Here is a 14,139-nt window from a genome sequence, read left to right as displayed (position 1 = left end):
TTTTCCAAATCCCGTTGAGAAACCTGGAGGAGCTTCCATGTACACTTCTTCTTTCAACTCTCCATGCAAGAAAGCATTCTTGACGTCAAATTGATGGAGTGGCCAGTCTTCATTTGCTGCTATTGAAAATAACACCCTGATAGTATTAATCTTTGCAACCGGTGAAAAAGTATCAGTGTAGTCGATACCATAGGTCTGTGTATAACCTTTGGCCACCAACCTTGCCTTGTACCGTTCAATAGTGCCATCTGCCTTGTGTTTAATGGTGAAAACCCATTTGCACCCGACTGGCTTTTTTCCTGTCGGTAGGATACACTTTTCCCAAGTTCCATTCTTCTCTAGAGCTTCCATTTCTGTATTCATGGCTTTTCGCCATTCAGCTTTCTCATTGGCTTCTCAGACAGTTCTTGGAATGTCTTCTGTTAAGAGTCTGATGGAAAAAGCCTTTGCAACATCTGTCATTCCTTCTCTAGCCACTCTTATTGGGTATCTTGAGTTACGGGGAACATGGTCTGGTGAGTATCGATCAGGAGGCATCCTTCTATTTCTTCTTGGAGGAAGAATAAAGGTATTAGGCTCTGGTTCTTCATGTTCCAATGCTATACTGTTATTGTTAGTGGTCTCATTAAAAACAGGAAGTAAATTATCAAATTGACAATTACTTACCTCTTGTCTGACATTCTCAAAAGGACTCTCATTGGTTGTATGTACCGAGTTATTTTCTACGTTGAGTGAAGTATGCTCGGTGGCTCCATCTACTTGCTCTGTTTGAACAGTTTTTGGGCAACAAAGATTATTTAGCCAACTTGGTGGTTCATTATTGTTCTCCCCCTGAATGCCATGTTGGCGGCTGAAGTAAAATTCAGATTCCAAAAAATCACAATCCATGGTCACATGAATACGACGAGTGATTGGATTGTAGCACCTATACCCCTTTTGGTGTGTAGCATACCCAACAAAAACACATTTTTCTGCACAAGAATCAAGTTTGGTTCTATTGGCTTTGGGAATGTGGACAAAGACGGAACATCCAAATACTCGAGGTGGTAAGGTTAGAATAGGCGGGATTGCAGTTTGAGTAGCCAAGACTTGTAAGGGTGTTTTGTGGTGGAGAACTTGGGTAGGTAGGCGATTTAGTAAGTAGGCAGAGGTCGCTATAGCTTCAGGCCAAAAAAATTTTGGAACTTGTGCATCAAAAAGCATGGCTCGGGTCATCTCAAGTAACTTACGATTTCGCCGCTCAGCCACACCATTTTGTTGGGGTGTATTTGGGCAGGAAGTTTGATGGATAAGACCATTTTTCATAAAAAATTGTACATTGACTGGTTTATAAATTTCTCACCATTATCTGAGCGAAGTACTTGGATTTTCTTGTTGAATTGAGTTTGAATCATTTGGTAGAAAGCAAAAAACTTGTCAGGTACTTCAGATTTGTGTTTTAAAAAATATACCCAAGTCATGCGAGAGAAATCATCCACAAATAACACAAAATATTGAAAATTATTATGGGAAATAGGAGTTGGACCCCACACATCAGAGTGTATTAGAGAAAAACTAGAATTGACTCTAATGTTGGTTGGAGGAAAAGAAACCCTGTGATTTTTTGCACGAATACAAGTTTCACATTTGGGGGTTCAGTACTACTTGTAAAAAGACTAGGAAATAGTAACTTGAGGTACCCAAATGAAGGATGTCCGAGACGCATGTGCCATAACCATAGTTGCCTAGTAACCGTTCCGTGAGCAAGCATGGCATGACCCTGGTGTGCTACTTCATCAACGTAGTAAAGGCCTTCTCGCTCATTACCACGCCCAATGATCTCCTTCGTAAGAATGTCCTGTAAAAGACAAAAGGTAGAGTACATGAGTACCACACAATTTAATTCCTTTGTTACTTGGCTAACATACAATAATTTTGATGATAGTGCAGGGACATAGAGGTAATTTTTTAATTTCAATTTTTGTAATGGAGCCTCCACCTTTAACATCAATTAATTCTTCACTAGCTGTTTCAATATGGGCTTTTGAGGGTATAGTCAAGCTGTTAAAATCATGAAGGTCATGAGTCATAGTACCGGTAGCCCCACAATCGAAAATTCATTCATTTATCTTTTTAATTGGATTCTGATTTTGGGACTCCCCTTTATATTGAGCCGCAGTTTGGGCTGAGCAGCCAAGGAGTTCAGTAGTCCTTACCCTTATTACCGCCGCAGCTGCCTTGCCATCATGACTTGTTCCTCTCTTCCGCTACTGGTGACTTATGAGATACTCACAGCGGCAGCTCCCTTACTCTGATTTCTTGATGATTTTGGATTGTTTTTCCACTAATCTGGGTAACCCACAATCTTAAACCAGTTTTTTTTGTGTGTTTCTTCTTTCTTCTTCCACCAATTGCTTTTTCTATCAGAGTTGCCCATAATGGATAATTATATCCGTTTAGTTTGAAACCAATTGACAAATTGTCAGAATTGGTTTGTGATGATCGCATGCCAAAACTATTGCGTAGCATATTTGTAATTTGTAATGTGAATTCGTCAGAAATTTGAATTCCTAGAACCCAACTCTGCTCTGATACCATGTTGCCATGGTACAAAGAGTTTAGGAAAGAAACGAAAAATTATTTAGAAAAGTATTATTTTTATTCATATTTCTCATTTGTGATTACAAAGTTCTTACCAATATATAGACCAGGAGTACACTAAAAATACACTCGTTATGGAATAATATCCTAATAAATTACATTGATTTTTTTTTAATTCTCTTTGATATTTTGTTGATTTTGTTCCCTAATAATGATATTCTAATATATATATCTTCATTAATTTATGTACATCATTTTTAGGGAGAAAAAACAGTCTAACACATTCTCCTTGACTTTAATAATATAATTGATCTGATAACATTAGATGTCAAGCGTTTTTTGCTTATTATTAAGAAGCTTAATTTAATTATATTATTTAAACACATGAATTTTTAAAACTATTTATTGTAATATGTATAAATTTATAAAAAAAAAAACTCTAAGAATAATTAGCATTGGAGATAAATAATTAATCACAATATTATTTATTATTCCAAATGTGATCGGATACATGAGATGGGCAATGAGCAAATAAAGGATTATTAGGTGAAATACATTTCCACATATGCATATTGAATAACGGTTTGATAATGATTAAACTTCATTTTCTCACTTTATTAATATGATTGTTTTATAAAAAAATTTAAGACATAATTTGTTCTTACTTTTTCAACCATGCAACAAATTTTCTCAAGTTCTCTCTAGATGCACCTCCTTTTTCATTGTTGCTCTTCAACTTCTTCTTTAACTCAAGAGACCTTGACTTTATATTCTCATCACCAAGAAGTTGGTCTACTTTGGCCTTTATCTCTTCATGTGAAATTAGTCCATTTTCATCACCTTCAAATCCCAACCCAACTTTCAAGTCATCACAAATATATAATTTGTTAATAAATTGATCACAAAAATATGGCCAACACAAGAATGGGACCCCATTAGACAAAGCTTCAATAGTAGAATTCCAACCGCAATGACTAACAAAACAAGCAATAGCAGGGTGACTCAGTACTTTCTGTTGAGGCGCCCATCTAACTATCTTACCCCGGCTCCCAGCCTTGAACTCATATTTGAAATCTTGACGCATAACCAAAAGAAAGGGTTTGTTTGTGAGATCAAGACCAAGAACAAGTTCTACCAATTGTTTTTCATTGAGATGAGTGGTGCTTCCAAAGGCAACATAAAGAACAGAGGCAGTTGAGTGGTTATCAAGCCAACTCATACAAGAGAGATCTTCTTCCAAGAATGATGTAGTGCTATCTTCATTGTTATTACTTTTCAATAATGGCCCAATGGGGAGTAGCTTTGGGAAACAAGACAATTCTGCAGGTTCAAGTTCATTTGTGGTGTTGCAAAAATACCAATCTGTGGAATATTGAGTTTTTGTGAAGCTCAACAAATATTTAAACATCTTCCTCTGAGTTTCTATTTTTGGAAAATTTATCCACCAGATTAATCCTGTGTCCATTTCTCGAATACTAGGTGATAACTGAAATCTTTTTTCTGCTGTTGGAGCTCCTGACGAAGTTTCAAATGAAATACATAAATGTTTGGAATACAATATGTTAGACAATTAATATTTTTTAGAAAAAGTATGCAGAGACAATGATTTTAGTGTACAATATGTATAATAGTATTAAAAAAGAGAGATAAAATAAAAAAAATCAAATCATTAATTATTTAATTTCAAATTTTAAAATTTAAAAAATTAGGATTAGTATTTAAATTCATGAAAAAATATGGAGAGACAATAATTTTAGTGTACAATATGTACAATAGGATTAAAAAAGAGATAAAAATAGGAGTTACAAACGGTTAAAAGGAGGAGGAGGGTATTTGAGTGAAATGTTTTAATAAATTAGGGTTGGAATGATTAATTTTTTAAATAATTGTTTAAATTTTTTGGTTTAGATAATTTAAAAATTTTTTTATTATTTTTTTTTATATTGGGCCAAATTTAGAGCCCATTGTATACATTATCAAGATTTTTCATTATCTCCTTAGCAGAGTTTTATTTTTTATCACCATTATACTACGTGTATACTAAAATCAGATCAGTCACAAAAATTAGACAATAATATAAAATACAAAATACACATTAAAAATAAATTAAACAATATATATAATATACACAAATATATAATAATTGATTTTGATAACTAATTTCAGTATACAAATAATATTTTATTTTTGTAATATTAATTAATATTTATTTTTATATTACTAAAATTTAAAATTTAATAAAACAAAATATTTTTATTAGTCAAATAATAAAACAATAATAAATTTTATTAATAATGTATTATTATACATAAAGAAAATACATGAAATTTAATTACGCATAGTTCATTAATGCCCGGAGTTTTCTATTATAAAGAACGTTTGACCAAGTAAATAATAAATCATAACACATTATAAAGAAAAAATATAAATTAAAGAACCAACTATAAACATAAGTCAATTTAAATTAATTTCTTTTATTTTTAATTTTAATATTAAAAAATTATGGTAGTAGAGTATTATTTTTTATTTTTTAATAACAAACTTATTTTTTAATTAATTAACTTGTTTAATTGACTACACTCTTAATTAATTCTCTAATGGAATATTGCATTATGAAATATTAAGTTTGATTTCATACATTTCAAACAGAAAATTTTCTATCAAAGCAATTCACCATAAAAATAATCAAACATCTTATGAATGCAAAATATCAATTATTACTACTATATTTTTACATTTATTCATTTTTTAATTATAAATATAAATAAATTGTTATAAAATATTTTATATTTTATATCAATATAACATGACTGTTTTAAAATATCAATGACAAAAAAAAAAAAAAACCAATATTAAAAATATATATTTCAATAAATTTTAAGAATGCATAATATTTCACAAATTAAACTAATAAAATTATTATTACTAAACAAAAATACTATATATGTTTACGTTCGTTCAAAATCAACTATCAAAATAATTGTTATGTATTTGTATATAAATATATATATAGTTTAATTTATTTTTAATATATATTTTATTTTTTAATGTATATTCTACTTCACTAACATGATTATTCCTAAATAGATAATATTTGTATCAAAGCTTATATTATATAATTGTCTTAACCAATAAATTAAGGATATGCAGCAAAAAATATTTGCTTTTAAACAGATATTATAAAACTAACAGAAATGGAAGCATATATATATATATATATATATATATATATATATATATATATATATATATATATATATATATATATAGGAGTATATTATTACCTTGAGAATCTATGATTCCATCATCCATAAGCTTGGGAATGTTATACTGCATCGCAAACAAAGCCGCTGATGCAGGCCAAAAGAGAGCTCCATTGATTCCGATTTTCTTTGCAACTTCCAAAGCCCACCCCATAGTCCCATCATAAACAATACAATTTATTGTAACTCCATCATTCAATCTAACATCTTCGATTAGCTTCTCTAACATAGAGGGCATGGTCCTTAATATAGAGATACATAACTCTCCTATATTTCTTCTGTCATCCTCAGGTCCCAGACCATCAGGGATTGACATCAATTTTATTGATGATGATCCATTACTATTATTATTGATGGAACTCACCACCTTCTCATGTATGAATTCTGTGTTAACAAAGATGATGTTGCACCCATGCTCAGCTAATTTTTGTGAAAATATCATCAAGGGATTAACATGTCCTTGAGCTGGCCATGGTAGAGCCAGAACTGTTGGCGTGTTCATTATGAATTTATGGTATTGGGTTCATGGTAACTTAGATGTATGCAATGGGTTAATATATACTATGAATATTCAAAATGATCATCGTCATGGCTTACATGATGTGTGTGTGTGTAGGTTAAGAACTGGGAATATAGGAGATTCCAAACCGGTCGCATCTAAGGATATATTATCGATGATATTTGTCAGATTCTATTTTGACTAGTAAAGAAAAAATAATATTAGAATATTTAACTAATATACTAAGATAAATACTACCATAAAAATTTTATAATTATTTTTATCTGAAAATATTTTTTTTGATTCTTAGATGATAAATTATATGATTAGATTTTAATATGTTATAAAAATATTATCTTTTTATTTAAGATATAATTAAATAAATAAGTCACATTTTTAAATCAAGCATTTTTATAAAAAAAATATTTTTGCTATCTTCATTTAAATAGTTGTTATATATTAATAGGAAAGAAAGTTGTTTGAAATTGAGATAATTTAATATTTAATATTTTGAATTGCTGTATATATTGTATTGAAAGTAAAATTGTATTTCGCATGTAGGTGACGTAAAGAAATTTGAAGTGTTAAAGGAGAAAAGCTTTTATTGAAATATGTAATAAAATTTTCAATTTTTACAAATGTTGATTATTTAATCTCTTTAAAATAAGAACTTTGACAAATATATACTTTATTAAAACCGTTATTTATTTTTAGTTGAAACTTACAACTTTTTTAAAAAACTTAAACAAGCAAATGTCTTTTGAAGTGAAAGTGAAAAAAAAAGAAAAGAAAATTAAAAAAAAGTTATTCATATTCATAATATTATAGTATAAAACAGTCAACACTAAGAAAAAAGGAAAAGAGAAGGCCGCCGAGAGAATCATTACATCCAACTACCCACGAGATAATGATCAAGTGTATGTGATACTTTTCTTTCTCATTTAATTTATAAATACCAAATAATAATAATAATAATAATAGGTAATTGCTCCGTTTTTTCAAGAAATTACAGAGTAAATTATTTTTCAATTAAATATTATTAAATGATAGATTTATTATGTAAAATTTAACACATAAAATAATTATATTTTTAATCAATTTAACTCAAACAAAAATAAACTTTAGAATATACGCTGCTCATATGTAATAAATTAAGAGTATAGAAATAATATAATAAATTAATTATTTAAAAATCGATTCAGATAGGATACTACAGATGTAGATAAAATATATAAATAAATTTATTTATTTTATACGTTAAATAAAGTGTAATTAAGTTTAATTTATTATATAATAGTAAAGGATATACCAAAACAATGGCCTAATAAAAATATTTAGGCCCATAGCTTTCGTGTTTAATTAGTTAAGGAAAATTAATTTTGTTTTATATTTTGGTCCCATAATTAATTAGTATAATTGTGTATTAATATTAAATACTCTAATAAATTTTCATATATCGTTATAATAGATTAATAGTAAAAACATGCACGGAAGTGATGATCAAGTGGTTGATTATTTTGTTAAAAAAATATACATAAAGCAATATAATAAATATATACAAATATGTTGATTTTTTTTTTCACATTTTTGTTAATCTAAACTACCTTTTTAACTTAAACTAACATCAAAACATAAATTAAAACTCACATAATTGATATTATAAAAATATAAATTATACAAATAATCGGTTACTTATAAACCAACTTTAGTCTTATAACTTTTGATCTATACAATACCTCCCGAGTTACTAAAGAGATTATTATCGTATACATTTATAATCTACTTTAATGAAGGTAAAAACTCATTTATTTTGAAGCTAAGTGACTAATTAAAAATTATTAAATAATTTAATATATTTAACTAAATTATTATTTAACTATTTTTAACTACTGCACGATATACGTGAGTGTTTACCTTTAATTAATCTATTCCTTCAACCACTTAATGAACTTGTTTAAGTTCTCGGAAGAACTACCTCCTTGTTGAATGTTGTTTTCTATCTTCTTCTTTAGCACACGTGACCTTAATCTAATGTTCTCATCAGCAAGTAGTTTGTCCACTTTGGCTTTTATTTCCTCACGCGAGATCAATCCATTTTCATCCGAATCAAATCCCAAACCAACTTTCAACTCATCACAAATATACATTTTGTCATAAACTTGATCCGAAAAGTACGGCCAACACAAGAAGGGAAGTCCATTAGACAAACCTTCAATGGTGGAATTCCAACCACAGTGACTTATAAAGCAAGCTATAGAAGGGTGACTTAGGATCTTCTGTTGAGGACCCCATTCCACAATCTTACCCTTACTCCCTTCAAATTCATGCTTGTAAGAAACATTTTTGTTGTTAACGGAATCTTGACGCACCACCCAAAGAAACGGTCTTTTTGTTAACTCAAGTCCAAAAGCTAGCTCGCGAAACTGTGTTTCCTCGAAAAGAGCGAAACTACCAAAGGCGACATACACGACAGAAGCGTGAGGCTGTTGATCAAGCCAACTCATGCAAGAGGAATCTTCTTCCCAGAAAGATGTTGTGATATAATTTGTGTTGTAGGTTCTTAACAATGGGCCAATTGGTAAGATCTTTGGGAGAAAGGAGAAAACTGCAGGTTCAAGATCATATGCAGTGTTGCACAACCACCAGTGTGACATGGTTAGAGCTTGTCCGCAATGCATTACATAATCGAATAGCGTCTTTGCATTTATTGGGTCATTAGCAGTGTTTGACCAATACAGGGTTTCTGTGCTCATAAGAGCCATACTTTCTGATAACCGAAATGTCCTTTTAGTGACTGGGAGTCCTGCAATGTAATGCAAATTCAGGTATCAAAGAGGAATGCTATGCGGCAGTAATTTTGGTGTTTTGTAATTATCAATTGGCTATTAATAGTGTTTTTAATGGTGTGAGATTATATCTAATGGTGAAAAATCACTCACTTTTGTTTTAATGGTTAAGTGCTGGCCAGAAAACACAAAAGTTGCTGGCTCCTAAACTTTTTCGATATCAAAATTTCAGAGAAAAAAAAAAGAAAATACTCAAAATGGTAATTCAATAGAAATTAGTCAAATTACTTTATGGGATCTTCATAACATGCAGCTTGATGTTTGATGTATGTAGTTTTGCCAAAATCTAATTATATTTTTTCATAAAAAAATATTACATGTATATAAAAAAGTAGCCACTAAATTAGTCATAATATATTGTGTATATATGTGTGATTTAATTTATATTTAGTATGTATTTTATATTAATAACTGATTTTTAATAAAAAAATATTAAAAAATCAATATTTTTTGTTACTATTAGCCAACAATTTAGATTAATACTTTATTTTTATATTATTAAAATTTAAAATTTAAAATTTAGTATTTAATATAATAAAAATATTTAGTATGTATTAACCAAGTATATTAATTTAAAAAAATTGATCATATAGCATTGCTTTATTTAATATGTTATTTTGGGTAAGAATTCTTTTTAGAACTTAAACCATGCACTATGCATAGATTCATTCATACTTTATACTGAAATTTCATATCTTATATAAAAATTGAGTTTAACAACAAAAATAGAATTCTCTAAATATCTGATAGAGATATAATTATTTATATATATTCTTCTATTAATTTAAATTCTTAAAAAAATAATTTCATGATATAATATAAAATTTTTTATTAATATCTTGCCAACTGCACCATAAATAATATTGAATTCATTTGGGTTCACCAATGACGATCGAAATCTTGACCTTTTGGATCTAGAGCTATGTTATCATCTCATGAAACTACTCATCCAAAAAACTTAACCTGATAGGAAAAGGTAACACTAATGATTATATCTCTAATACTGAATCAGACATTCCTAAACCTCCATTGTACACATTATACAAAATTTCTATTGGCTCCCTATACTTCCTCTTTTTCTTAATATGATAAACGATATCCACAAATTTTATTCGTCGATAATTTTGCTCAACTTTATTTTTAGTTTTTGGGATGAATGAATCCGCTGATAAAAATTTTGCCATTCTAAAAATATGATTTTTGTTGTTGTTTTTAATATGAAAATAACAGATAAATTTTTTGAAAATAAAAATTTTGACAAAACAATAAAAAGATATCACACAATTGTCACACAATAACATAAAAAATCTATGAAAAGTTAAAAACAACAAAAGCATTTTTTTTTGTCAAAATAATAGAGAAATTAAATTATTTCATAATAACAAAAAAGGTAATTGCTACCCATATTATCCCTTTTTTTTTAATCCATTCGTAGCATATATTATCTTGGAAAAATTATTATAAAGGACTGTTAAAAAGATTTAATTATTAAAAAGGACTTTTAATATTAAAATTATTTAGAAGGATTAATTTTATAATATTTAAAAAAAAAGATCAATTTTTTTTGTGAAAAGACAAATATATCTTTAGATTATTTTTTTACTTATTTTTTTTTGTAAACATTTTTTTTTTAATTATCTATCATACTCAAATCCTTATTCTTCATCTATAATTCATAGAGACATTTGTTACTGCCGATCACAAATTGTAAGACCTAGGAGTACCTGAGAGCATACTAATATCTTACTATTATCATAGAGAGTAGTCAACAACGAACATCAAATAAATCATTTAAAATTTGTGGAACTTGTCTCGAGAGATCTCTTTCTTCAATTATTCAAGGTTTAGCCCTTGAATCAAATGCAATAACCGGTGCTGATCTAATTGGTCTCTGGCGTGAATATTTATATATCTTTGTAATAGACACTCGGCTCCTTGGCAAGGACAACATTGGAAAATTAACTTATATTCATTGTTGACTACTCTCTATATGATAATAGTAAGACATTAGTATGCTCTCAAGTACTTATGTTTTGTGATTGACAATAACAAATGTCTTTATAAGTTATAGATAAAGAATATGGATTTGAGTATGATAGATTATTAGAAAAAAATATTTTAAAAAAAAATAAATAAAAAAATAATCTAAAAATATATTTATCTTTTTAAAAAAAAATTTAGTCTTTTTTTTCAAAATATTTTAAAATTAGTCATTTTAAATAATTTTAATATTAAAGATTCTAACGGTGGTTTGTAATAATTTTCCCTTTAAATAAAGTGGTGAAGTGATATTAGATTCTTACCAGAAGAATCTATGATGCCACGATGAATGAGCATAGGAATATTGTTCAACAAAGCAAACATAGCTGCTGACGCTGGAAAGAAAAAAGCGCCTTTGATTCCCATCTTATTCGCAACTTCCAATGCCCATCCCATTGCAAAATCAACAACGATGCAACTAACTCCATAATCTTCTATCAATTTCTCAAGAATTGAAGGCAAGCTGCTTTTCAAACCAACACATTGTTTGGCGAAATTGGTTCTTTCGTCCTCAGGGCTTAAACCATCCGGGACGGAAACCAGTTTTATTGTTTCATCATCAAGGGTATTATTGTCTTTTTCCCTAACCATCATGGAACTCACAAAACGGTTATGGTTGATCTCCGTGTTAACAAAGATGACTTTGCATCCATTCTCGACCAGCTTTTGTGAGAAGCTCATAAAGGGAGTGACGTGTCCTTGAGCTGGGTATGGTAAAGCTAGCACTATTGGAGTGTTCATGTTTTTGTGTATTACACTTTCAAGTTTCAAGTTTTTATTAGACTCAATGAAACTCTTAGTTCATAGTGGTTTCCAACGTTGATCTTTCACACCACGAATGAAACTCTACTTATATAGTGCACCTAAAATAAGACTAATTCTATACAATTGTCATAACTAATCACGCTGATTCTTGATTATCTTGATTCTTTATAACCAACGAGTTAGGCTCTTCCACATAAGTAACTATCAGCAATTTCTGGCAAAGGGGGGCACTCTTTCTCATACATAAATGCTTGTTGGGTCATGCATGATAGAAGTCCCAAGGTGATCCATAGTGAATAGGAATAATTGTTTGTATGAATGAAAAAATATGCATAACCACTTATCTTTTTATGTATAATAATTTATAGAATTTACAAACGAAAAGAAAAATGAATGATTATGCATATTTTTGTAGCATTAAGTTTTGCTTACTTTTATAGAAGAATAGTGTAACAAATGATTGCAATTTTTTCATCTTCTTTCCTTGTTGGTGGTTGCTAGCTAGAATTTACCGTTTCTCAGCTTTTATTTTAACATTTGTTTGTAGCTTTTAATAAGCACGAGGTGCAACACATGTCAACGGAAAATGATGCAACTAACACACGTCACTCTTAGGATATGTCTCCTTTTTTGCATTGTAATTGTCATTTGTTGTGGCTAAAACAGAACATCTATAGAAAAATTAATTGTGGTAAAAAAAAAATGAAAAATGTGATTAGGTATATAAGGTTTGATGACATTTATTGCTTTCATATATGAGGCACATGGAATTAGGGGCTGGGGGGAAGCAAGTCCCATCCCGCTAAAAGTTCGCTTTTTGGTGGACTGGTCCACCCCACCTCGCTTAATGAGACGATTCTGAAACTTTAATTCGCTCCGCCTAACAGTAGGCTGGCAGCCCAAGTCTGCAAAAGTTCTCTTTTTTTACTATTAAGTATTTTACAACTACTTTAATAAATTTATAATTTCTAAAGATACACTACAACAATTCCTGCAGATAGCGGCGAGAATTTTGCGGCGGTTTTATAAAACCGCCATCAAATGAATAATTGCGGCGCATATCGCGGCGGTTAAGAGTGGGGTTGCAATAAGCATTATATTTAGTGGCGGTTTTTCTAGAACTGCCACAATAGGTTACTTGTGTTGAGTTACTATTTTACCTTTTGCTGAAGTTTTCTTTCAACCGCCGCAATATGCGTTTAAATACATATTTCAATATTTTTTTTACGAAAAAGCTCTACATCCATGTAAAAATTACATGGATGGTATCCAAGTAACTTTCACTCCATGCTCCCACACATTCGTTTGTTTTACATGCGCCTCTTATAACGTATATAACGAATCCTTATTTTGCGTTATCAATGTTTCTCAACGTAAACCTTTTCATACAATGTAAACCTCTTTCGCGTTCTTGTTCTTCTTCTTCTTCTTCTTCCTATTCTCCTTCTTCTTCTTCAACCTAATTAAATTCGTTGTTCTCCTCTTTCGCGTTTTTCTTCTCTGCATTATGGATCTGGATTGATTCAATGCAATTAGCTTCGTCGTTCATCTTCTTCTTTGTTTTCTTCTTTGATCTGCACTTTTGAATTGAAACAATGAATGAAACAACTTCAAATCAATTGAATGAGTGCGATTTTGATGATTCTTCTGAAACGCATCAATTTGATGAGGTTTGGATTATTGAATTTTGAATCGAATTTAATGGAATGAAATTGCTAATTTAATTTGAAGTGAATTGAATGGACTGAGGTGATCTACATCTGAATTGATTTGATAATATGTAACTGTGAGTAACTGTGAGTAAATGTGAGTAACTTTTCGGTTCGGTAAGTACTAAAGAGGTGGTTCATCACGTGCATATTTTCGGTTCGGTCCGCAGAAAGGAGTCTAAAAAAAATTAGACGAATATGTTCTGTTTTCTTCCCTAAGCACTATATAATTATTTCACCGTAATTAAGATTTCAATTTTCCGTGCAGAATAGCTGTGTTGTGGATGAAAAATTTATCCCAAAGGTGGGAATGATTTTCAAGATACTAGAAGAAGCTGGAAAGTTCTACAAACATTATTCCAAACTTGCCGGTTTTTCTATGAAAATAAGGAACACGACTCGGGACGGAGACAAGATTAAGAATCAACTAATTGTAT

General features: G+C 29.8%; 2 protein-coding genes across 2 annotated transcripts; both read right to left on the bottom strand.

Annotated features, from left to right (window-relative positions):
* Positions 1-3,042: 3,042 nt before the first annotated feature.
* LOC107622099 (UDP-glycosyltransferase 83A1-like) lies at positions 3,043-6,454 on the bottom strand. The gene is made up of 2 exons (XM_016324019.3): positions 5,865-6,454; positions 3,043-4,095 (listed from the first exon to the last, which is right to left on the bottom strand). The coding sequence occupies exons 1-2, from the start codon at positions 6,343-6,345 to the stop codon at positions 3,242-3,244; spliced, it is 1,335 nt and encodes a 444-aa protein (XP_016179505.1). The 5' UTR covers positions 6,346-6,454; the 3' UTR covers positions 3,043-3,241.
* A 1,608-nt stretch (positions 6,455-8,062) lies between these two features.
* LOC107622278 (UDP-glycosyltransferase 83A1-like) lies at positions 8,063-12,230 on the bottom strand. Its single transcript, XM_021113684.2, has 2 exons — positions 11,492-12,230; positions 8,063-9,145 (listed from the first exon to the last, which is right to left on the bottom strand). Exons 1-2 carry the CDS (start codon positions 11,967-11,969, stop codon positions 8,268-8,270), a joined length of 1,356 nt encoding a protein of 451 aa, XP_020969343.1. The 5' UTR covers positions 11,970-12,230; the 3' UTR covers positions 8,063-8,267.
* Between the last annotated feature and the right edge of the window lie 1,909 nt (positions 12,231-14,139).

This window comes from Arachis ipaensis, chromosome B10 (genome assembly GCF_059453495.1).
Source record: "Arachis ipaensis isolate K30076 ecotype BB chromosome B10, ASM5945349v1, whole genome shotgun sequence".
Taxonomy (NCBI): Eukaryota; Viridiplantae; Streptophyta; class Magnoliopsida; order Fabales; family Fabaceae; genus Arachis; species Arachis ipaensis.
This window is presented reverse-complemented; position numbering and strand designations above follow the sequence as displayed.